At 43.7% G+C, this 22,861-nt stretch overlaps 6 protein-coding genes across 9 annotated transcripts; 2 read left to right on the top strand and 4 right to left on the bottom strand.

The window, feature by feature from the left end:
- The first annotated feature begins 964 nt into the window (after positions 1-964).
- LOC121593887 (phospholipid scramblase 1-like) lies at positions 965-20,861 on the top strand. Of its 3 annotated transcripts, none has more exons than XM_041916647.1 (6): positions 965-1,303; positions 18,239-18,420; positions 18,501-18,618; positions 19,377-19,864; positions 19,944-20,102; positions 20,167-20,861. In XM_041916647.1, the coding sequence occupies exons 2-6, from the start codon at positions 18,277-18,279 to the stop codon at positions 20,212-20,214; spliced, it is 957 nt and encodes a 318-aa protein (XP_041772581.1). In that variant the 5' UTR covers positions 965-1,303; positions 18,239-18,276; the 3' UTR covers positions 20,215-20,861. The 3 variants fall into 3 exon arrangements, with proteins under 3 accessions (XP_041772581.1, XP_041772580.1, XP_041772582.1); XM_041916646.1 differs by having other exon boundaries at positions 18,266-18,420; positions 20,167-20,860; XM_041916648.1 differs by lacking the exons at positions 965-1,303; positions 18,239-18,420; positions 18,501-18,618 and adding an exon at positions 18,708-19,270.
- On the bottom strand, positions 4,576-5,917 carry LOC121593890 (farnesol dehydrogenase-like). The gene is made up of 3 exons (XM_041916651.1): positions 5,190-5,917; positions 4,871-5,098; positions 4,576-4,778 (listed from the first exon to the last, which is right to left on the bottom strand). The coding sequence occupies exons 1-2, from the start codon at positions 5,754-5,756 to the stop codon at positions 4,925-4,927; spliced, it is 741 nt and encodes a 246-aa protein (XP_041772585.1). The 5' UTR covers positions 5,757-5,917; the 3' UTR covers positions 4,576-4,778; positions 4,871-4,924.
- Positions 6,002-8,383, bottom strand: LOC121593893 (farnesol dehydrogenase-like). The gene is made up of 2 exons (XM_041916653.1): positions 7,699-8,383; positions 6,002-6,233 (listed from the first exon to the last, which is right to left on the bottom strand). The coding sequence occupies exons 1-2, from the start codon at positions 8,263-8,265 to the stop codon at positions 6,066-6,068; spliced, it is 735 nt and encodes a 244-aa protein (XP_041772587.1). The 5' UTR covers positions 8,266-8,383; the 3' UTR covers positions 6,002-6,065.
- LOC121593889 (farnesol dehydrogenase-like) lies at positions 8,603-10,508 on the bottom strand. The gene is made up of 2 exons (XM_041916650.1): positions 9,819-10,508; positions 8,603-8,891 (listed from the first exon to the last, which is right to left on the bottom strand). The coding sequence occupies exons 1-2, from the start codon at positions 10,383-10,385 to the stop codon at positions 8,715-8,717; spliced, it is 744 nt and encodes a 247-aa protein (XP_041772584.1). The 5' UTR covers positions 10,386-10,508; the 3' UTR covers positions 8,603-8,714.
- On the bottom strand, positions 12,115-13,244 carry LOC121593891 (farnesol dehydrogenase-like). The gene is made up of 2 exons (XM_041916652.1): positions 12,444-13,244; positions 12,115-12,371 (listed from the first exon to the last, which is right to left on the bottom strand). The coding sequence occupies exons 1-2, from the start codon at positions 13,008-13,010 to the stop codon at positions 12,201-12,203; spliced, it is 738 nt and encodes a 245-aa protein (XP_041772586.1). The 5' UTR covers positions 13,011-13,244; the 3' UTR covers positions 12,115-12,200.
- LOC121593888 (farnesol dehydrogenase-like) lies at positions 16,194-18,170 on the top strand. 2 transcript variants are annotated; one of them, XR_006004863.1, is made up of 3 exons: positions 16,194-16,812; positions 16,910-17,151; positions 17,505-18,170. XR_006004863.1 is itself a non-coding variant. In XM_041916649.1 (2 exons), exons 1-2 carry the CDS (start codon positions 16,246-16,248, stop codon positions 17,081-17,083), a joined length of 741 nt encoding a protein of 246 aa, XP_041772583.1. In that variant the 5' UTR covers positions 16,194-16,245; the 3' UTR covers positions 17,084-17,330. The 2 variants fall into 2 exon arrangements, 1 of the variants encoding a protein (XP_041772583.1); XM_041916649.1 differs by lacking the exon at positions 17,505-18,170 and having other exon boundaries at positions 16,910-17,330.
- Positions 20,862-22,861: the final 2,000 nt, after the last annotated feature.

Raw genomic sequence — 22,861 nt, 5'->3', positions numbered from 1 at the left:
TCGTCCGGAATGAAACAGGAAAAGATGAAGCTGCTCCCCAAAATAAAAATAAAAACAATCACTGGAACCGGTAAACGCACACACCCACCCGGTTGTGTGTGTGGAGGGATGGAAATGGCACCCATACACGCATGCATGCATGGCCAAATTTTGGAGCCGGGTTTAATTTCGCTTAACGTGATCATCCCGGGAACGATGCTCTGAACCCTTGGATAACAAAGAGGTAAATATGTTGTGATTTTGTTGCGTTTTAAGCCATGTTCATGACCGGTTTTACTTAATTTGTTTATGTTTTTTTTTTCTTCAATGAGTTTGTCATTTGTTATGTTTTTGTTTTTATGATAATATTTAATGTTTTTTTTTTAAATTGTCTATTAATCTTTTGACTTTATTTTCATTTCTTTTCCTTGTTTTATTTTTATTTTCTTGCTATATGAAAAACTATTAAAGTTTTTATGTAAATGAACAAACAATGCTCTGAAATGTAAGAACATATCTAAAAAGTAATGAATGTATAAATAATCTTAAACAAAGATAAATGATACATAACATGGAGTATTGTACAAATAGGATAATAAAGGCAGTCTGATAAATAGGATAAAAAGAAAGAAAAAAAATTAACCCCAAACAAATAATTGAAAACAACAAATGCCTTGTAACAAATCGTCAATAACATTTAAAAGGTCTTAATGCAGTCAAGGATTATTATTTTCACGCATTAGCCGGGTTTTCTATTGCGCTTGCAAACAGTTCGCATTTGCTTGCATTAGTAGTAGTAACATTACGTAGTAGTAGTAGTGGTGAAATCATACCAGCATAGGCATTTGTTTAGAGCCGGGAGTTGTTTTTTTTTGCCAATTCTTTCGGCCACTCTTTGCCCATTTCCTCCACCATCCACCTCCCCGCAGCATTATTCAACCGGTTGCGCGACGTGTCGGCGCGACATGCCGGCGAGTTTTCGCTCGTTTCGATTAATGTTCTGTGGCGCTTCGGCAGACTAACATCGCGCAGTGGCGGCTGGTTGTGTTTTGTTCCGTATGCCCGGGGGATAGATGGATGCATAGCTTTTCGATCAAAGCTAGTGCGTTTGACGAAGCTATACTGTGTTGTGCCTTGTTGTGTTCATGTGTAGGTTAGCGCGTAGGTGGTGAAATATTTGTGTGTGTGTGTGTGTTTATGGGGGGCCAAATTGTGTGACCAAATTAGACTTTTGTTTGTGGGAAAAATTCGAAACTTATTGACGCGAGTGCAACATTAACGAAGCTTTCAAGCGTGCTAAACGAGAGTGAGTGAAATTTATAAGGTAAGTGAATGAAGTGACGTTATTATAATGATTTTACCACAATTTGATTTCTTTTCTTCTAAAACATACGTTTCTTGCAAGAGCTAAACACAAATTCAATATATTTCATTGTTCGGTGTTTGAATAAGCCCCATTTATGTATGTGTTATCATTGAATAAGCTAGCGCAAGCATCGTTTTAATTGAAATTCGTTTTATACAAGTCAAAATGGTCAAACAGTTTAGTGTCTTTGTAAGGTCGCTCAGTCTTAAACATATTCTTCCCAAGTTTAAGAGTGGGCAATAAGCGTGCAAAATGTTGCCTCAAATGCTGCTTCTTTTATTGCTGTGCACTTTTTGGACTCCTACTCCCATTGCCGGGCGCCCGAAACAAATGCCTGGAACCGGTTCACATACACACACACAATTACATTAGTCTCACGCCCGGGAAGGGACGAATTGCGCACAAAAGATGGATGATGCTGGATATGCTCCACGACCTGTTAGCCGTTGGATGTGCCTTTCGCAACGGGCTGCCCAATTATTGTGATGTATATTCTGTGAGATGGATTGGTTTGATCTACTTATATTTTCGTATTGTGGTGGCTGTATTTTCTATTCTATTTTCTTTTTTTATTTATTAGAACTTCACTTTTTTGGTCTTCTGTTTGTATTTTTTAGTGTTTTGCAGTGTCTTTTTGGTATTTTTTTATGTTTTTAGTTGGTCTTTATTTCGTTGATCTTTGTTTGCTGTTCTTTCAACTTATTTATCGTTTTTTGTATTTTTTAAATGAAACTCTTTTTTATCTTATTTACAGTGTAATGATTATGCTTTGATACACCATTTATGTATTTTACTAACGAAAATCAAGCCGGTCTGGTGGTACAGTCGTCAACTCGTACGACGTAACAACATGCCCTTCATGGGTTCAAGTCCCAAATAGACCGTGCCCCCATACGTAGGACTGACTATCCTGCTATGGTAACAATCAGTCACTGAAAGCCAAGCTCTCTTCATTAGTGGGTACTGGCAGGCCTTGACCGACAGCGGTTGTTGTGCCAAAGAAGAAGACTAACGAAAATCAAGCAATTTTTCTTGAAGTATTATGTTGGAGTTAAAGTCTTGGAAGTACTATCACTATCACCAATAAAGAACTGATGAATAGTGTGAAGGCTAACCATTGATTGATTGATGATTCATTCGGTTGGAAAATTCATGACGGCCGTCTCATGCGCGCCTCAACTATCGAGACATGGCCACAACCCATCCACACACCCATTAGAATATCATAGGTGGGGGGTGTGCCAAAAAAGAAGGAACCACACCCTATGCGTGCCTTTCCGTCCTTTCCGAAAAACCCCACCCGGTTGGGAAACTCAAATCATTGCGATTGGAGAATTTCCCCACTATTTCCACCCCTCTCGGTCTCTCTCTTAGCCGTGAAAACACTCCCAGGGAGGAACACACAGTGGCCTTGGCCACATGCACACACACACTTGCCACCCGGTCTCTCGATGACGTCGTTGTCCTCATGGTAAACGTATGCTTTTTTTCTTTCTTCCTAGCTGCAAAGGAAAGTAAAAATGTGTGCGGCCCATAATTAAGTGAGCGTACAGTCGGGCGGAGGGAATGGAGCTGTTTTTTGCGCCATTCCTCCTCCTCTCTCCCACAGTTGCTTTCCCCAGTTGACCGGCGTGTAAGGGGATGCTTCCACTTGGCAGTTTGGCTTTGTGGGACGGGTTTTGTGCGTGAACGTTGTATGCCGGTTATCTTTATGGCTTTTTTGTGTGGGGTGGTCATGGGGTGGGAGAGAGGTTAAGAAGTTAAATTAATACCAGATGCACCGTACCGAAGGCGCTGCGGAATAGGAGGAATGTGATGAAAGTTATGGGGCTTGACCTTCATTCACACACACACATAGAGAGGGCAAGCCAGTTTTCGGTAGAACAATTCTCCGCGATAGAGCCGGTCTAAACAGAATGATTCTTACAAATTTTAATCATTAAGATTAGGGGAAGACTTTAAAATGATTGTTCAATAAATCAATTGGTACTCTAGAGCAAATGAAAGAATTAACAAAAAAATAATACCTCTTTGGAAAATATTCAATGTTTGAAAAATTAAAAATGCTCTAAACTTAAGTCAGTTGAAACATTAATTATGGAAACACTTGAATGCCGCATAGTAATAAATCAAACGAACCGGCATCGAGCGTATAACACCCATTGAAAAGCGATCTTGCTAATGACCGTCAATACTGGGTAGCATATGCTTCCTCCTAAACATGTGTTTTGTGTACGGTGCGTCATTTTTCTATTTATAATTTTATCTATGGCTAAGCATATTAAGTCTTTGTTTGGTAAAATGTATAAGAAATAGCACGAAATTGCCACTCGTGACAGGGGGTAGAACTACATACATCCACTACAAGCGATTATGGACTACAAGCAACTAGTAGTGATGGGAATATCGGTCCGAACCTACTAGATTCGTTCTGCTGCTTCTATGGAATTATAGAACTTTGGCTCCAATAATGTAGGTTTTCTGCATCTAAGTTGTTTTGTTTATCAGCACGTTGCCAGGTGCACTCCTGTTTATCTCCAACGTAATTTAACGTATTACCTTCTGTAATACCTCCTACTAACTGCTTCAACGATTGGTAAATGTTTCTTTTGTCCATGTACCATGCATCAGCTGTACAAGTTCCACATATTGGGATGTTTCGGAACTTCAACAATCACCCACTTGATAACTATTAGCAAACCTGCACCACGTAAAACCATCAGCAAACGACATATTGCATTTATGTATACGATGAGCTCTTGAAAATTATAAAAAACTCTTGGAGTTTCTAAATAAATATCTCTTACGACTGACGAGTGGACTAAAAGAAACAACTTTCAAGCAGTTACCTCCTATTGCATGGGCTGTTAGTGATTGCAGATTCTTTTTTTCTTTGTATGTCTTTTGCTTTTTTTGGATTTATAATGTAATTAAAATCCATAATGATATCGCACTGAAGTTAATTGCGAGGAATTGTGAGTCTACATTTATGTATACTTATTAGTAACTTATTGTTCACTTTTAACGTGAAATTAACTTAATGTAATGGGAATTGGACTGTATAGCGTCCAAGCTGGACAAATGTAATAGGAATTTCAAAAGAAGCCTGTCCAAAAAGTGTACCATACAGTCCAATTTCCAACACATGAAGTTCCCATTCCATAAGAAAGAGTCAAGAAAGAGGCCCACAACTAAGAAAATCCCTGGAAAACCCTGTATGAATTTTGTGATTTTTATTTAATCACTTGCAAAAGGTTCAATAAACCTGGTAGATTTGTTCCGTTCCTTTTGTCATCACTACCAAAAGCGCAGGGGTGGGGCAGAAACAGACTGATAAGGGAAAGAGCTGTGAATGACTTTATTACAGGGTTTCCCGTGGTTTCCGATGGACATCAAAACTTAAGAAGATGACTATAGGGCCGGAAGAAAATAGCTAAAAAACATAAAAAATTGTCGTTAAGAAATTTCACACAAAGGGCTTTTTTCTTGCTTCCATCTTCATTTCTTTATTTGAAGACTACTTACCAGTACCCAGTTGACTTTTGCATGGTCACATTTAGAAGCGTTGTACGTTTCATTTCACATCATTTCACCAACGGGTCTAATGGTAAGCTCATGGACCTGTACCCCCGGCGGGGTGCCCAGCACGTACAGCACGGCATCCGCAATATCCTCCGGTTCCAGTATTGGCGTCTGGCCCGTTTTCAGCTCACTAGGGACCGCCTCCGTCCTGACCAATCCCGGACTAATGCTCTACCAAAAGACCGCAATACGAAAAAAAAAATCCGATAACTAATCATCACCTCACTTCAACTCCCCTTCTTCACTTCAAACCATTCCTTACCGTCACTTTGATGCGCGTTCCCTCTATCCGCAACTCATGGCGCATCGATTCCGTCAGCGCCGTCACCGCAAACTTGGATGCCGGATAGATGTTGAAGCTAGCGAACGCGGGCACCGTATGCCCTACCACACTGTTCACCTGCACGATGTGTCCATCGACCGAGCGGCGCTTCATCGATTGGAACGCTTCCCGGCTGCACAGCACCACACCCATTACGTTCGTATCGAGTACCTGGCGCAGCGGATCGGCATTGCCCGGTGTGAACAGATTGATTCCACCTCGCGCAATGCCAGCATTGTTGATCAGCACATCAACACCACCGTAATGCTGCTCGATTTGGTCAAAAGCGGCCACTATATCTTCTTCCCGCGTTACATCACACCGGATCGCGTGCAGCCGTTGGGCGGCCTGTTCGGAGAGCTGTTGGCGCAGTTCCTCCACCCGTTCGACACGCCGTGCCAGACCGATCACGATCATGCCCGCGTTGGCGAGCGCTTTCACTACGGCCGCACCAATACCGGAGCTGGCACCGGTAACGACGGCCACCCGGCCAGTCCAACGATCCATTTTGGAATGCTGTTAGAAGGGAGTTCGTCTTTTCGGGAACGGATGTTATCTTATCGGTGCTGTGTGTTACGGATGATTGGACATTAATCCTTCAAGGCACTGGTCTAAATACCTTGGAGGATTCATTCTAAATGATAACTGATATCAATCTGTCATTCTTTTCGATAACGATTCATTCTTTCATCCTAATACATTCCGCACACCAATAGTGACTTACAAAACACAACAAATACATTCCTCTCATCTTCATTTCGCTGTGCAGTTTTATTGCCGTTTTTGGGTGTATAATTTTACATGCCCCTTTTCGCCCTACTTTTCACCAACCGGTTTGATCGTCAGCTCGTGGATCTGTACCCGCGGCGGTGTCCCGAGCACGTACAGTACGGCATCCGCAATGTCCTCCGGCTCGAGGCAGGGCTCCTCGGCAAAGACCGTACTGGGCGGCATCTCCGTTCTGACCAGTCCCGGGCTGATGCTCTGTTGAGGAGGTAAAAAAGGAAGCACAAGGTTTAGTGGTCGGTCTGGTGGTACAGTCGTCAACTCGTACGACGTAACAACACGCCCGTCATGGGTTCAAGCCCCGAATAGACCGTGTCCCCATACGTAGGACTGACTATCCTGCTATGGTAACAATAAGTCACTGAAAGCCGCCAAGCTCACTTCACTAGTGGGTTCAAGCAGGCCTTGGCCGACAGCGGTTGTTGTGCCAAACAAGAAGAAGAAGAAGAATGCCTATGATTTTTGTTTGTTGTTTTGTTGTTTTGAATTTTGTTTCAAAAATGCTTGGACGATGTTAATAAATCGTGAAAATGATTAAACCATGTGTGAGGACAGCTCAATAAGCTGTTAGATAAATTTAACAAATTTCGGGAAATAACCAAAAACTCATAAGAAACCTTGTATTACTAATGGTCGGAAGAGATGGAGGAAGGTGTGTACAGATTATGAGGAAAAGAGAGAGGTAAAGGTAATGAAGATGTAAAAGAAAGCAGGACACTGGCATATTGTAATCAAACCGGGTGATACAAGTTCTTGAAGGCCGATAAGACTCTGCGAGAGAAATCGTTCCGTACTGTAGCGAGGCTAGCGAGTTGAGATAGGTAGGAAAGGTCTATCACGAGACAACAAGAGAAGATCACGAAGATGACGGATAGGAGAGAAGGGACATCAATATCAATATCATTATATCAATAATATAATGAGTCCTAACTATTTGTTAGCTTCGTTGATAACGTGATCAACATGCGAGTTGAAGTTGCACTGCATAAGCAGAATAGACAGTCAGATAAGTCGAAGGAGTTGGCGTCTGTACAACGGGATCTGCTCCAGGCCGACACGAAATCTCACCACACTTATTGTGGACAAAGAAAAAGGTCATTGTTACGATGGTATCAAAATAGATATTAAACACAGTTAGGAGATCACGTTCAGGAGTCCACAAGGACAGAGGAGGCGTGGTAGGCCCAAATTGAGGTGGCAAGATGGCGTGGAGGCGTCCGCCATTAAGGCCGGGATAACGGACTGGCAGACGAAGGCGCGAGACCGTGAGCGGTTTCGGACACTCCTGAGGCAGGCCAAGACCGCAAAGCGGTTGTAGTGCCGGATAAGTAAGTAAGTAAGTAAGGAGATCACAACAGTTTTTGGAATACGCCACAGGAAGAAATATCTTGAGTTCATCGACAGAAGACAACCTCTTCGATCTTCAGACAACCGTAAACAGAAGAATCTTGTTCTTTGGTCCTTATGGGACCTCAATTTGGTAATTACCCTGTTGATTTGCATACTGTTTTACACATTTTAGCACAAACTGCCGTAGCCTAACCAGCCTGACGAGATGTCACTCGCACTCTCGTGCCTCTTCACACAGCGATAAGATAAAGTAGGCCCTGCCCATAGTTTGTGTTTGTCTGTTTGGTTCTCCCCCATCACATCTTCCACTTACCGTGACTTTGATTTTCGTTCCCGCCAGTCTCAGCTCGTGGCGCATCGTTTCGGTCAGTGCAGTCACCGCGAACTTTGATGCCGGATAGACGTTAAGCTTGCCCGTCGTCGCAACCGTATGGCCAAGGATGCTGTTAATGTGCACGATATGCCCATCGACCGAGCGACGCTTCATCGATTGGAACGCCTCCCGGCTGCACAGCGCCAACCCGACCACGTTCGTATCGATCACATCCCGTATAACCTGCGTATTGCCCGCATCCAGCACACTGACCGCACGCTTCAACTGACCGGCATTGTTGATCAGCACATCGACACCGCCACACTTTTCCTCCACCAGCTGGAAGGCGGCCAAAATGTCCTCCTCCTTCGTAACGTCACACCGGACACTGTGCAGCCGGTCCGCTGCCTCGGCGGGAAGCTCCTTCTTCAGCTCGTCGACCCGTTCGACACGGCGAGCCAGGCCGAACGTGATCATACCGGCGTTGGCGAGGGCTTTCACCGTCACTGCACCAATGCCGGAGCTAGCACCGGTCACAATGGCCACCTTTCCACGCCAGCGTTCCATGGCTGTGTGACGGGCTTTTTGATAAGAAACGAAGAAAGGAGCAGACTGTTAACGCGTGTATGTGTTCCGCTCCGTTCAGAGGTCAATTCGAGACTGAAGTGTTTCTGCCGTTGAACTGGTTTTGCATGAACAGGGAGTTTGTTTGTAGTAAAAATGTCTTCATTTGCTACACACATTCAAACGATGACGTTGCTTATCTTCACGGGGATTTATTTGAGTGGTGACGTTTCGCTTTTGCTGTTTCTTATCGTGCGATAAGGTAAAGTGACGACTCACTTTGAGCCTGTCATGCAATCGATTGTCAGGGGTAAGAGGTAGAACTCAACATCATATCTCATTTTGTATTTGTACCGAACTATTTATTCCGAAATATGTACCAAATGCTATTTTATTAACAATTTATTTATTGCTGGGATCGTTTGCTACCACGAATTTTGGTCTGTGTTGACTTATCCGAGCGATTCACCGACCGGTTTGATCATTAGCTCGTGCACCTGAACACGCGGTGGGGTCCCGAGCACGTACAGAATGCCGTTCGCGATGTCTTCTGGTTCGAGTATGGGCATATCGTTGAGCACACCACTGTTACCGATGATCTCCGTCCTTACCAGACCGGGACTGATGCTCTGGTAGAAAGTAGAGTAAAAGATCGTTCAGTATTATTATCGGTTGCTCTGTGAAGGTGTTTGTGAGAAGTGTTTCATAAAAGGTTAAAATATAAACATCATAGGAACAGCATAGAGATGTGCACACTGAGTAAGAGTGAGTGAGTGAGATAAATCCTAGAAGGGAATTTGTGGATTTAAATCAGCATGAACAGCTAATTTGAATATTTTCATTACTCAAACTTTTCGTATTCTACTAACTCACTCTCTTCGCCGAATATTATTAACCAGTGCAGAGGGTTAGTGATTTGAGTCCGAGAATTTGAGTTGGCATAAAGAGAATGAGTGAGTAGAACCGCTATGAATTAGTAAAAGAATGTGCATTTTTATGAATCCTCAAAGAATGAGTTAATGATTCAAATATCTATAGTCACTCTTATAATCTGATTCAAAAGAGTATGTATCTAGAACAGAACCAGGTTCATTTGAAAAAGGAATGGAACGTTGATATATATAAAAGTTATTTCATGGCGGCACTGGGGTTCATCGTAATGATTCTAGTTTCGGCACTGACACTCTGGATGTTGCGATCAGTCGGACCGTTTTGGCCGTACCTAATAGGTTCATAATTTAATCGTAGTTCCAATCGTTCCGATTGATGTACAGAACGAACCTACTAGATGCGCTCCGGTACGCTCATCATTACTGTATACGGCGCTAAAACGATGACTAAAATATAAACAAAAAACAACTGCAATCTAAACACGACGGACGCCTCAAAACTATGAAATTGTTACACATATTGCATAACTTGAGGCGTTTTTTTAAAAAGAAGCCTGCTTTACCGGTACTCATTGTCATCGCCTTTCATATCTCCCGGCGATAAGATAAGCAAAAACCACAAGCAATTGTTTCCCCCGCTGCCCTTGAGCAATCAACCAAACTTACCGTGACTTTGATTTTCGTCCCCGCCATTCGCAGCTCGTGCCGCATCGTCTCCGTCAGCGCGGTCACACCGTACTTGGTGGCCGGATACACATTGAGCGTGTTCATTGGGATCACCTTGTGTCCCAGTATGCTGTTAATGTGCACAATGTGCCCATCGACCGAGCGTTTCTTCATCGATTGATACGCCTCCCGGCTGCACAGCGCCAACCCGACCAGATTCGTGTCGATCACATCGCGCAACTCCTGCGTATTTTTCGCATCCAGCACGCCGACACTCGATCGCGCCACGCCGGCATTGTTGATCAGCACATCGACACCGCCGCACCGTTGTTCGACCTCCCGGAAGGCGGCTAAAATGTCTTCCTCCTTCGTAACGTCACAGCGCAGTGCGTGCAGCCGCTCGCGGGCATCCTCCGGCAGCTCGTCCTTCAGTGCTTCCACCCGTTCGACACGGCGGGCCAAGCCGAACGTGATCATACCGGCACTGGCGAGAGCTTTCACCGTTGCTGCCCCAATGCCGGAGCTAGCACCGGTCACAATGGCCACCTTTCCACGCCAACGTTCCATCGTGCTATCGTTTTGAATGTTCTATTTGACACTTACTGGCCACACAAGTACGGTACAATAACGCGGAAAGAAGCGATACAAACCCTTCGACGGTTCAGTTGCGACTGTTTTGCAATGCACGGTTTGGTTGGAGTTTGAACTTGAAGACGAACACCGTTTAGAAAGCCGAAACTACCGCGTAATGCAATCTAATCACTGTTGTTATCGATGAGGAGGAGGAGGAAGAGGAGGAGAAGGGGGTAGCGTTGTTATCGTCGTTCACCTACCCATTTGACCGTGCCCAGTACGCGGTGAGTGCGTTGTTTTAGATATGCGCGATCAGTGGCAGTGGCCAGCAAATTGAAACTAACCAATTTGGCGAGTTCGTTGGACTTTATAGCGGGGGTAATGTTAATAGAAAGAGATCACGGTAGCATTATGTTGATGTTTTAAATGATTTCTATTAGTTTAGACTTAACTAGCATTGATATTAAAGTTAAGTCTTGAAAGCCCGTATAGGCCGGCATGTCCGCGTAGGACGTTTACCCCAAATAGAAGAAGAAGTACACTTTATTGGCCTTTAGTTGGCTTTGTTTAGAGGCTTTGTCTTTCATGCCAAAATGTAAAAACATTTTATACCTTAGTACCAATCTTCAAAACAGGAGACCGTTCAGGTGTTTTCATTTATCATGGAGTCGTACACCTGCCCCGGGATCTATAGCCTTAGAACTTCTGGGGAATCTAGACTTTCGTGGTCAGGATGACGTTATCTACACATATTTAAAATCTGACTTTAACCAATACTATCCGAACGTTCGTATAGTATTGTATGCGCACTTCTGTGCGTGTATGGCACTTCTGTGGTGTCTCAAGGCAGCAACTTGGGTTCGTGGTTGTTAGTTGTGATGGGAAAAACTGAAGCCAGACTGATTTCGCTTTTGAAACTTCTTATTTCCATTCAAGAACTGATTCCATTTCTGGAGTTAATTCCATTTCTAGAGTCAATCCTAATTACGTCGCCGGGGCAAATTGCGATTCCCAGGTCGATTCCGATTCCGGAGCCGGTTCTAATTCCGCAACCGATTCCATTCGTGGAATTGCTTTCGGAACCGATTCTGAAATCGGCTCCGGAATGGGCTTCGGTATTGGCTCCGGATTTGGCACCGGAATCGACTCTGGAGTCGGAATCGATTCCAGCATAGGATTCGGCTCAGGAATTCTGCTCCAAACACGGAATCGGAATCGGGTAGGCCCGATTCCGAGCACCCACCACTAGTTGTTAGTGCCATACATTAATGATATCTACCTAAAACAAGGAGAACATAGAGAGAGTTCTTATGTTTAAAACAAGCAACAAGGTTCCGATGTAGGATTAATATAATCATAGAGATCTTTGGTTCAAATTCAACGCGCCATGGAGGAATCCACAAATTCATCAATTTATCATAATCCCTCGTCACAGAACTCATTAATATTAATCTGTTCCTTTCTAAGGTGTGCCACACTATTGATGAAAGGTACGAACTTTTACTATGTTTCAACAAATCTTTTAGCATAGGCTAGGGCGTTATCGTATGTGACTCCATCGATTCTCATCACTATATTGTAATAAAGTTTTAAGAGATCCTACTTTACAATTGAAAAATTATACGTTGTAATTAGATTTATAGGACTTTGAAATGATTTTACATCATAAAATTATCTTTAAAAAACGGCATTGTCGCACGGATTGCATACTTTTGAAGCAGTTTAGAAAGTTTATTTCAACAAAGTTGGGCAATAGTGCATTGCTTCATCTTGAGAGTTATCCAACAGATCTTCAGTTTGTAACTCTTATCATTCTACTTCACCCACTGGTTTGATCGTCAACTCGTGGATCTGTACCCGTGGTGGCGTTCCGAGTGCGTACAGTATTGCATCGGCAATGTCTTCCGGCTCGAGGATCGGTCCCGTGTAGGTGTCACTGTTGGGATTAATGGGTGTCCTGGTCAACCCTGGACTAATGCTCTGAAAATAAACGTTGATTCTTCGTCAATCTTCCCTACTAAAACACCCCTTCCAGGTATGGTTCAATCTTACCGTAACCTTAACTTTGCTGCCCGCAAAACGCAACTCCTGGCGCATCGTTTCCGTCAGGGCCGTCACACCGTGCTTCACGGCCGGATAGATGTTGAGCGTGTTGAGCGGAGGTATCGAGTGGCCGGTAATGCTGTTCAGATGCACAATATGACCGTCGACCGAGCGCTTCTGCATCGATAGATACGCTTCCCGACTGCACAGGGTCAGCCCGAGCAGATCCGTATGCACGATATCGCGCAATGGTCGCGTGTTGTTCGGCTGCAGTATGCGCACCGTATGGTGCGCAATCCCCGCACTATTGATCTGCACATCAACGCCACCGAACTGGCGCTCGATTTGAGCGTACGCCGCAAGGATGTCTTCCTCCCGCATGACGTCACACCGGATGGCATGCAGCTGGCCGGGAACGTTGGTTGGCAGCTCGTTTCGCAGCGCTTCGATACGTTCGACACGCCGGGCTAGACCGACCACAATCATGCCGGCACGTACGAGGGCTTTGGCAGTGGCGGCACCAATACCGGAGCTGGCACCGGTCACAACGGCTACCTTACCTACCCACCGGTCCATGATGGGGATATCTTGGGGTGGTTAAAAAAATGCTAAAAGATGGCTCCTAAGCGGTTGCAAAATGAACGAGTATGAAGATTGAGCGTACGCGTCGGTTTATATACCCTCTGGTAGCTATGCTGCTCACCCTTGACATTGAAACTGTCGGGGTTTCGAGCCATTGATTCAAACGTTTGCATTCTTCAGTGGCTATTGGTTTTTGTTTTGTTATATGTACTAGTCGGTTGCACATAACAAAAGGTCAACGAGATAACAGCATAAGAAGCAGTAGCGACTTGGTATGGACAATCTTAGCCATATTATTGTCCAAAAAGGAGCAATATTGTCGTAGATATACAGTTTGAATGTACGCTATTCAATAAATACTCAGCATGACAACAACATTTATTAAGACTGCTCTACTATTCAGGCGAATGCAATCATTTTGTCTATTAAAATGTATTCAATTGCAAAAATTTCTACAACGATCATTAATGTAAACATGAACAATTGTTGTTTCCATCGTTCTTTTTATGAATTCTACATTTTCTTTTCGATTGCTTTAACAAGTATGTGCTTTCGTCTGTAAATGTAAACATTATCAGACATTCAAACAGCAACACATTTACCAGTGGTAGTGTGTATCTTTAATTTATTTTACCAACGAAACGCTTGATCATATTCAATGAAGTAAATATCTGTAGAGGAACTTGGAGCAAAATGGCCATTCAGTCGCACTTTATTTATGTAAAAAAAAACTATCAACAGAACAATGAATTTCAGATAAAAAAAATCGTACTTTAAAGCTGCTATCTGAATCGCGTCATCTTTTAAAATTATGATTATAGCTTGTGAAAAAGTTTGACTTTTTTTAATAAGTTCAATACGATGTTAAAACATATTTCAGTCTGCCCACCTAAGGCCGCAAATACACGACGCGCGTTTCCGCGGGCGCGTTTAAACGCGTATAACAGTTCCGCAGAGATATCCAGCTGAGCATCTCTGCGTTTCCGCGGTAACGCGTTCGAATGACATTTCATTTCTATGGCTGGATTGTTATACGCGTTTCCGCGGGCGCGGAAACGCGCGTCGTGTATTTGCGGCCTAACAATACAGCCCCACACCCTACTTCGTTTTCCGAGCCAATTTCCAATGTCTACAACATTTTTCATTGCTTGCGAAATGTTTTTCAACAGCTGTCAAACATTTTATTTGTATCACAATAATGTGTCAGTTCTTCCACATGATTTTCAACACTTATCAAGCTGGATTGTGTTTGACTGTTCTCTATGGTGTGTTGGAAATCATGTATAAGAGCTGAAACTTTATTGTTATGCAAATACACCATTTGGCAGCCGTTGAAAAACATCTCGGGGGCGTTGAATAATCATGTGCACATTCGAAAGTGACTTGGAAACCCCTGTATAACAGTTTTTTTGTCAAAAGGGAATGAAATTTTTTTCCACAAGATGAGGTGACAATTTTGCCCCAATAGAAATATTTTACAAATATTGATTACTAAAGTTCAAGATACAAATTAAAATGATAACTTTCTTTTGACAAAAAATGTTGATGATTGGCTTGCGTGTTTACATGAATTCTTTATTTTATTAGATTTTATATAGTTGCTTTTTACAGGGTTTTTACAGTCGCTTTTGAATGTAAACATTGTTATTCACAGCGTGCAACATGTTAATCCACATCAATCTGATATTTATTTTTGTTATTTTCAATAATGTTATTTACGATTCAGTTCTTTGTTATGTGTTGAAAATCTTGTGTTGAAACTGAAATTTCATTTTGAAGGAAATACACCATTTGATAGCTGTTGAAAAACATCTAGGATGCGGTGAAAAATATGGGTTACATTTGAAAGTAATTTGGAAAACGCTGTATGTTTTTGACGGTCAAAATAGCATAAATTCTAGCATAACTGTTAAATTATACATCTATTACGAAATAATAAATGATAGCAGTGTTTTGTGCATCAAACACTGCATTTATTTTGGAGTTCATTTTCTCGACAGAATTAGAGTCAAATTTAGGTTTATAAACAGTTGATAAGTGGTATAATTACCATTATAACACGGCATTTAAACCATCTAAAATCTGAGGCTTTCCATACTTAAAAACTTGAATTAGTAAGTTGGTAATTTAACTGCAAATATTAACTAAAGGTAAAGGGAGATGGAAGCAAAATTTTGACCTACACAACCAAGGGTATTTGAACTACATTATTAGGATTTTTAATATACATTCTTACCACCAGTTGCTACGACCAGCGCCCATTGTGCAATGATTAAGCACCCTCGAGCGGAATAGTTGCTAGTTCTACATGTGAAGATGTTTACTACCGATGTTTACTTAACGATTTGTTTATTCATGCTTTCAGCACTATTTTAAGGAAGAGCTGACCCATGCTTTGTTTTAAAAATACATTCCTGTCTGATTGTTTCACTCGTATTCTAGAACAGGGGTCTCCAAACTTTTAAATTCGCGGGCTGCATTGCTTCACAATCAACCTTGTTGAGGGCCATTTTGATGCTACCTTTAGAATGAGTGGAAATTCGAATCTCGTTTTAATAAGACAATACTAATTAAATATATCAAATTTCTGCAGCTTTCTTTTATTGAATCTTGATTTTCATATTTCATCATCTTTGAAATAAAAAAATCAGTAAGAAAAGAAAGCAGGCCGTAGTTTGAAGACCCCTGCTCTTGAGGGCCGCATGCGGCCCGCGGGCCTTAGTTTGGAGACCCCTGTTCTAAAGATTGAAGGTCAAATTTGAGTTTTCGTATTTCCTGGGCCACGCTATTGTATGATGATCTCCATGCTGACTACTAAGGTCGAGAAAAGGTGTTTATTAGTGTTATACTACTAAGCATAAGGCTTAGAATAATCTATAACGAATATCATATCCTAAAATCATGCGACAACGTAAAGTTTTTAATATAGTAATAACTGAACGATTTACTCAATAATTTTCCATTCATGGTACAAAAACACATCTCAGCGGAATCATTAACAAACGTAGACTCATTTAGCGCCTCTGTCGTGTCTCCTCCCTCTCAACCCGGCAAACATCTTTTAGTTCAAGTATATGAAGCGAGTACTTCCAGTTAAGCAAATTAGCTGTAGATACATATCTACTACACCCCTGCCCCATCGTATGACATCAGGCACATCATGCCTACCCATAAATACACCGCCCTATTCGAGTCCTCAGGCACAGTACACGCCCCAATAGTGTACGCAATGGACCGCTGGATCGGAAAGGTGGCGATCGTAACCGGTGCAAGCTCGGGCATTGGTGCAACCGCTGTGAAAGCCCTTGCCACCGCCGGCATGGTTGTGATCGGACTGGCCCGCCGTGCCGAGCGTGTTCTGGAGCTAAAGAAAAGTGTCCCACCGGAAGTGGCGCACCGAATACACTCCCACCGCTGTGATGTGACCAGTGAGCAATCGATAGTGGACGCTTTTGCGCTGATCGACCATCAGTTTGGCGGTGTGGACGTGCTGATCAACAATGCCGGTGTGTCGAAACTGACCTGCACCCTGCTGACGGCGGGCAATGGGGCAGACTTACGCACGGTACTGGACACGAACGTGATGGGTCTGGTGCTGTGCAGTCGCGAGGCATTCCAATCGATGAAGCGCCGCTCGATCGATGGCCATATCGTGAACATTAACAGCATCCTCGGCCACAAGTACATCGGCTTTCCGAACCTAAACATCTACGGTGCATCCAAGTATGCCGTTACCGCGATAACGGAAACGTTGCGCAATGACCTGCGCAACGAAGGTACGCGGGTGAAGGTTACGGTATGTGGCAATTTCCGGGCTTTTTTTGTTGTTGTGGGATGTGAATGTACTCCCGAAAACTGATACTGAGAATGTGTTTGGGTTTCGTTTTTCGTAGAGCATCAGCCCGGGCATCGTGCGGACGGAGATGGTCCCGGAGGGTGAACAGTTTCAAGATACGCCCATGCTGGAGGCGGACGATGTTGTCGGTGCGATTCTGTATGCGCTCGGGACACCTCCTCATGTGCAGGTGCACGAGGTTATCATCAAGCCGGTGGGCGAAATGAATTGAATTCAAAATAAGTTGTCTCCTTTCATCAACAATCATTCAGAATGTTTCACTGTCAAGGTGTAAAAGCATTAAGGCCGGGCTACATTGATCGTACTCCGTAGTGTAATTTTAATTTTCACTAGCGCATCTGGCGGCGGCTGGTGGAAGCTGATTTTGGTCATCAAGGGAACGGTCGCACCGGATCTCAAAATTAAGTAGTTTTTTCATGGTTTTTTTATGCGAAAATGGCTGAAATACTTGCACAATATGTTTATCTATCAATTACAAAACTTTTCCTGTCAAGATAAAGTAAAAAAATGGAAAAAAGGTATTTTCTGGAGCGGCTCCAAATTGTTTGGCAAAATGCTTCGGTCAGCCGCCGCCAGGTGCGCTAGTGAAAATTGAAATTACACTTGCGAGTACGATCAATGTAGCCCGGCCTTTAAATTACAATAAAGGATATATAATTCTAATTTTTTTTTTACTAAAACACACCTCCAAAGACCATAGAGTGGTTTTGCTTACAGTCAGAAATCTAGTTTGTTTGATCAAACTATCACGAACGTGCTGAGCAATCACTCGTAAAGAATATTCAAGAGGAATCAAGTCGCTACACTATTAACGATACCTTGATTGCGCAACCTGTAGTGTGCACACGTGAGAACCACTTCACGTTAATATGATGCAACGACTGCTTAATAGGTGTTGCTAATCTGCTGTATCACTCTGTAGTGGAAACAGTGGCCCACAGAAGCACACTCATATTCCTAATGACAATCATTAGAGTTTTTCTCCACTTCACAAATCACCTCACCTCGGAGTTCATAGTTTGAAGTTTTCCGTCAGCTGGCGCTAGTATCGGATGTCGCTAGTAGGGTATATGGTAATGAAAGAGGTTGGAATAGAAATACATAATAGATCCAATATTTCTGTATTACACTTTTTCGTACTAATGTAAAAACATTGATCTTATTATATTTTAAAAGTGTTGAAACTATTTTAGAAACTTTATGATCACAAATGAATGATGATAGTCGTGAAGAATACAAGCATTTTAGTTACTCTAGACCTTCTACTTAGAGAGATTCTACTTTAAAGGGCTTCAAAGCTACTGCAACTTCTATAACTTAAGCATTGTATAATTTTTAAGAAACAATTTCTATTCAATTTTATCAGTTTCTTCCACCATCTTGCCATTTACAGAGCGCATTACAATGGCTGACACACCGGAAAAGGTTCCCCTGGAGGAGAAGCAGCAGCAACCGCCGGCCAACCCCTTATACCCTACACTCGGCCAAGAAGCGGCCAATCCAATGCTACCGCAGACAAACCCACAAGGGTATCCAATGGCACCAATGGTAATCTTACAACACCAATGCCCTTAAGTTTTTGCATTGTTTGGCTCCTACTGTAACAACATCTCCAATTCTCCCATTAGGCTACTGGACCACCGGCCCCGCCCGGTTACATGCCGGTGCCGCAGATGGCCGGCATGCCGATCATGACGCAGCCAGGCGTCATGCAGATGCAGCCCGTGCTTGGTCAGCAGCAAGTCAGTAAGTCGCACGCCCTTCCTTTAACAGACAAACTCAGCAACACCTCCCCTTTTGTTTTGCAAAACACAAAAGCGCTTCCATCGAATCGAACGGTTTCAAAAAGGCCAATTGATAACGGGCCCTCGATCCCTTCCGACACAGTCGCGGTCGCGTTGTAATCGGCAATAGGGGGTACACCATCGGGTAGATAAGATGCGTACGTGAATCTAGCGCGTGGGGATGGAGTGGAGGAATCACGCCTAGATAGCAGGCGTATGAGTGTGGGCAAAGATTTCTACGGTACGGTGGCCACACGCCACCGGTCAGTCCAGTTGCAGTGCTGACTTCCGCGCAGGATGACACCGAAGAAGCGGCCTCAGGAGTACTTTACCAGCTGCGTTTCGGTCGATCGGCTTTGCGTGAGCGAGGAACCTGGGACAGATGGAAGCGATCGGACGCGAGCCCGTCGCGATGAGGGAAAGCGGAAACAGTATCAAACGCGCCGTCTCGTGATCGTTGTTTGGCACGTGCTGGAGCAAAAGTTGGCCAAATGTGGGCGTTTTGTGCGAAGTGTACGGCTTGGGAAGCGCACGGAGAAGCCAAAACCGAAGGAAGTGTGTGCAAACGATCGTGATCAACAGTTTGAGCGATTGATAACGGACGAAGAGCGAAGGTGCTGGAGGGTTCTGACTGGTTCTGGGAAATTGGACAAGAAGTGACAGTGAGATCTTCATTTCTAATCTCTCTTTATCCATCTCACTCTTCTCCCTGCAAAATAGCTGGATGGATGCCTATACCACAGGGCATTCCCAACTGTCCGCCTGGCTTGGAATACCTGACAGCAGTTGATCAGCTGCTGGTGCACCAGCAGGTCGAGCTGCTGGAAGCCTTCACCGGGTTCGAGACGGCCAACAAGTACACGGTGAAGAACACGCTCGGGCAGAAGGTGTACTGGGCGGTGGAGGACACGACCTGCTGCACGCGCATGTGCTGCGGCCCGGACCGCCCGTTCGACATCAAGATCATGGACAACTTCCAGAACGAAGTGCTGCATCTGCGCCGCGATCTGCGCTGCAAGTCCTGCTGCTTTCCGTGCTGTCTGCAGAAGCTGGAGGTGTCGGCCCCGCCCGGCAACGTGATCGGCACGGTAGTGCAGAAGTGGAGCCTCTGCCGGCCCGTCTTTGACATACGCGACCGCAACAACGAAACGGTGCTAACGATCCGTGGCCCGGTGTGCCAGTGTCCGTGTAGCGATATCAAGTTTGCCGTAAGTTTCAGAGTCGTGACCGTATGATGTGTAGATGTTAATGTGTGTGTTACACTTTTTGCAACGAATCATGATCCAGGTGTTCACCAAGGATGGTACCGAGGTCGGTAAGGTGACGAAGCAGTGGACCGGCTTCGTGCAGGAGCACTTTACCGATGCGGACAACTTCGGCATCAACTTCCCGATGGATCTGGACGTGAGGGTGAAGGCCACCATGCTCGGGGCACTGTTTTTGATTGTAAGTGGTAGCGTTAGCTTACTGAAAATGGAGACTATATTAACGACTGTTCATGTACTTGCAGGACTACATGTACTTTGAGAGCAGCGACAACAAGAAAGTACGCCGCTAAACGGTCAGTTGGAGTTGGGATGTTTTGTTTCTGAAACAACTCTTTGCTATGCTGCGGAGCCTTACAATATAACTCGCCAAACCTCAACAAAAGGACTCTGATGAGATTTAACTACAACTTTGCATTTACAATTCAGGTTTTTAAATATTGCCTTACCGTACCATGCCGTAGATGAGAGTGGAAGGGTTTGATGTAATGATAAATCTCAGGAAAACTTAACATTTGATGCAGATAAAGGTAGATGATATACAATTCGTAGGTGCCACAAAGTGAAAGATATATTTTGAAGAGAAGGCTCTATTTCGGAACGACTTTTTTTATAAAATATCACTTGATGATCAATGTGAAGTTTCAACTTCTTTTTATTTCCTTCTCTGTATGAGCTAAGCTACAGTCAGAGATTTAATGATTTACGAAATCAACAATTTACAGTTACTGCACAATAATACCGCTTAATTGTTTTGTTTACTAGGATAGGGAAAATAAATACTCGAACGCGCAACCAGAATGATTCGAAGGGGATAGCAGCATTACTGCTCGTGTTCTTTCCGATACAGTAAAACATCGATTTGATCTTCTATTCAGATAGAAAAGCTTAAAATTCGTTAAAAAATTTAAATAAACGGAACTTTCTTCTTCTTCTTCTTCTTCTTTTTGGCTCAACAACCGATGCCGGTCAAGGCCTGCCAACCCACTTGGGGTTGGCTTTCAGTGACTTATTGATTGCCCCCCATAGCAGGATAGTCAGTCCTACGTATGGCGGCACGGTCTATTTGGGGCTTGAACCCATGACGGGCATGTTGTTAAGTCGTACGAGTTGACGACTGTACAATGAGACCGGCTGAAACGGAACTTTACACCTTACCTAACAGTGCCAACACAGAGACACACTGCCAACAGGATTGTTTGTTGTTGTTGGGACAGGGATTCTAATGAGATTAGATTATATCGAGAGCAGCTTAAAGTGTTTACAACAAATGTACAACTTTCTTGTCAAGGCACATGTTCCTTCCCTACTAACGATGTTGTAATATGAAAGAAAAAAAATCAATAAAACACCACTTGGTACTTAATTTGGGTTCAAGGGTTTTTTTTTAAATATATTTATACCACTGTACTGAATAAGCCATCAAAGGAAAAGGTAAGGAATGAATGCATAATTTTGCAGCCACATTGATTCAGTTCATAGTGAAATTCGAGCCCGCCGATTGATTCGAGCAGCTAACAAAAACGCCTGAAAGTATGCAATCATCTCAGCAGCGCTGTGCTGGAATATCGCGCACGTTTCAAAGGTGGCGCCAAGTGTGCATGCTTTCCAAAATGTTTTCGGAAACACGATGAATAATTCATCGCGCGATAAATAGTAGACTAATTTATTTAAATACCAACAATCATAAATATGATCCAGGTACGATCGTGCTATGCTACGAGGTGTAATAAACCACCATTAGTATGCAACGTAATCAGAGCATTATTTATAGTGTGACCACACCTGTGTTGCTACCTGTTTGTGTTTGCTGTGTACGATTGAACTCATCTTCATTTCTTTCAGACCCACAGAAACCTTGTAAAGGCATTTCTATATAATAAAGATTGATCGCTTCATCAGATGATCAGAACTGTGTTACCCCCGCCGTCGCTAATCAGCACTTGAGGCGTTGTTTACAACGTAAATCTGCATCCCGCTTCCGGTAGGCAGACGTGGTGGTTGATTGTTCTACTAATTCCGCCTCAAAAAAAAAAAAAAAACGGGGACCACCTTACTAACCTTGAAAATCACGCCGAAAGCTTGTCGCTTCGGGGCCGACTAACATTAATCTCTCTCTCTATCGCTCCTGATTTATGCTCCCCCAGCAGCAAGTAAAGGCTTGATTTGATTTCCCTTTTTTTCGTGGCCCGATTGCGCCGATCTTCCGCCGTATTTTTAATCTGTTTTGTTTATTTTTACCTTTGCTGTCGCTTTCCGTCACCCTGCAGCAACGTTCCAAGGTCTCGAGCTTTCAAACTGTGCACGGAAAAGCTTGGCAAAGATGCGTACAGCAACAAACTAACCAAAAAAAAAGCGCCCATAACGAACCAAAAGGTGAATGAGAAAACGAGCTAAAAGTCCTAAAAAAAAACACCCCATGGTAAGAGGAAGCTGCGCAAAAATCAAGCGCCTGATAAGCGCTGACGAATGATTGATGGTTCGATTCCGTCCACCATCTCGGAACTCATCAAACGAGTACGTACGACACCCGTTTGACGATGCTGTCCTCGTGGCCGGTTCCGTCCACGGGAAGAGCCGATAAAAATCGATTCCAAATCAACACATTCTGTGCGGGGGGAAAGAAATTGCCGGTGGCGCTCATTTATTTGCATTCAACGGGCGGCACTGGTGTGCGCGGTACGATCGCCACCGATGCGACTCGAGTGATCGGTGATCGGCAGAAGATAAACGGCCGCATCGGTCAATGGCCAAATGGTGGTTGTGGGCCGATACAATCAAACGGCAGACGTCATTTAATCGAGGTTTGCTTCCTGTATTGCTGCAGACCTTTTAAATCCATAAATCGCGTGAGCCAAACGATTCATCACCCTTTTTTCGGTTGGGGTTGAAGGTGCTGCGGCGGCTTGTTGGGTGCAAATAATGACTCCCATTAGGTGA

This window comes from Anopheles merus, chromosome 2L (assembly GCF_017562075.2).
Source record: "Anopheles merus strain MAF chromosome 2L, AmerM5.1, whole genome shotgun sequence".
NCBI classification, from domain to species: domain Eukaryota; kingdom Metazoa; phylum Arthropoda; class Insecta; order Diptera; family Culicidae; genus Anopheles; species Anopheles merus.
Note: the sequence above shows the minus strand (reverse complement) of the source record. Positions and strands in the feature narration are given on the sequence as shown.

What these genes read in the sequence shown, in the direction of transcription:
- LOC121593890 (XM_041916651.1), bottom strand. Translation starts at nt 5,756, where the DNA reads ATGGATCGTTGGACTGGCCGGGTGGCCGTCGTTACCGGTGCCAGCTCC. An exon ending in GAACGCGCATCAAAGTGACG is followed by an intron (nt 5,099 to 5,189) that starts GTAAGGAATGGT and finishes GTCTTTTGGTAG; the next exon opens with AGCATTAGTCCGGGATTGGT.
- LOC121593893 (XM_041916653.1), bottom strand. Translation starts at nt 8,265, where the DNA reads ATGGAACGCTGGCGTGGAAAGGTGGCCATTGTGACCGGTGCTAGCTCC. An exon ending in GAACGAAAATCAAAGTCACG is followed by an intron (nt 6,234 to 7,698) that starts GTAAGTGGAAGA and finishes CCTCCTCAACAG; the next exon opens with AGCATCAGCCCGGGACTGGT.
- LOC121593889 (XM_041916650.1), bottom strand. Translation starts at nt 10,385, where the DNA reads ATGGAACGTTGGCGTGGAAAGGTGGCCATTGTGACCGGTGCTAGCTCC. An exon ending in GGACGAAAATCAAAGTCACG is followed by an intron (nt 8,892 to 9,818) that starts GTAAGTTTGGTT and finishes ACTTTCTACCAG; the next exon opens with AGCATCAGTCCCGGTCTGGT.
- LOC121593891 (XM_041916652.1), bottom strand. Translation starts at nt 13,010, where the DNA reads ATGGACCGGTGGGTAGGTAAGGTAGCCGTTGTGACCGGTGCCAGCTCC. An exon ending in GCAGCAAAGTTAAGGTTACG is followed by an intron (nt 12,372 to 12,443) that starts GTAAGATTGAAC and finishes GTTTATTTTCAG; the next exon opens with AGCATTAGTCCAGGGTTGAC.
- LOC121593888 (XM_041916649.1), top strand. Translation starts at nt 16,246, where the DNA reads ATGGACCGCTGGATCGGAAAGGTGGCGATCGTAACCGGTGCAAGCTCG. An exon ending in GTACGCGGGTGAAGGTTACG is followed by an intron (nt 16,813 to 16,909) that starts GTATGTGGCAAT and finishes CGTTTTTCGTAG; the next exon opens with AGCATCAGCCCGGGCATCGT.
- LOC121593887 (XM_041916647.1), top strand. Translation starts at nt 18,277, where the DNA reads ATGGCTGACACACCGGAAAAGGTTCCCCTGGAGGAGAAGCAGCAGCAA. An exon ending in GGTATCCAATGGCACCAATG is followed by an intron (nt 18,421 to 18,500) that starts GTAATCTTACAA and finishes TTCTCCCATTAG; the next exon opens with GCTACTGGACCACCGGCCCC. An exon ending in GTAGCGATATCAAGTTTGCC is followed by an intron (nt 19,865 to 19,943) that starts GTAAGTTTCAGA and finishes ATCATGATCCAG; the next exon opens with GTGTTCACCAAGGATGGTAC.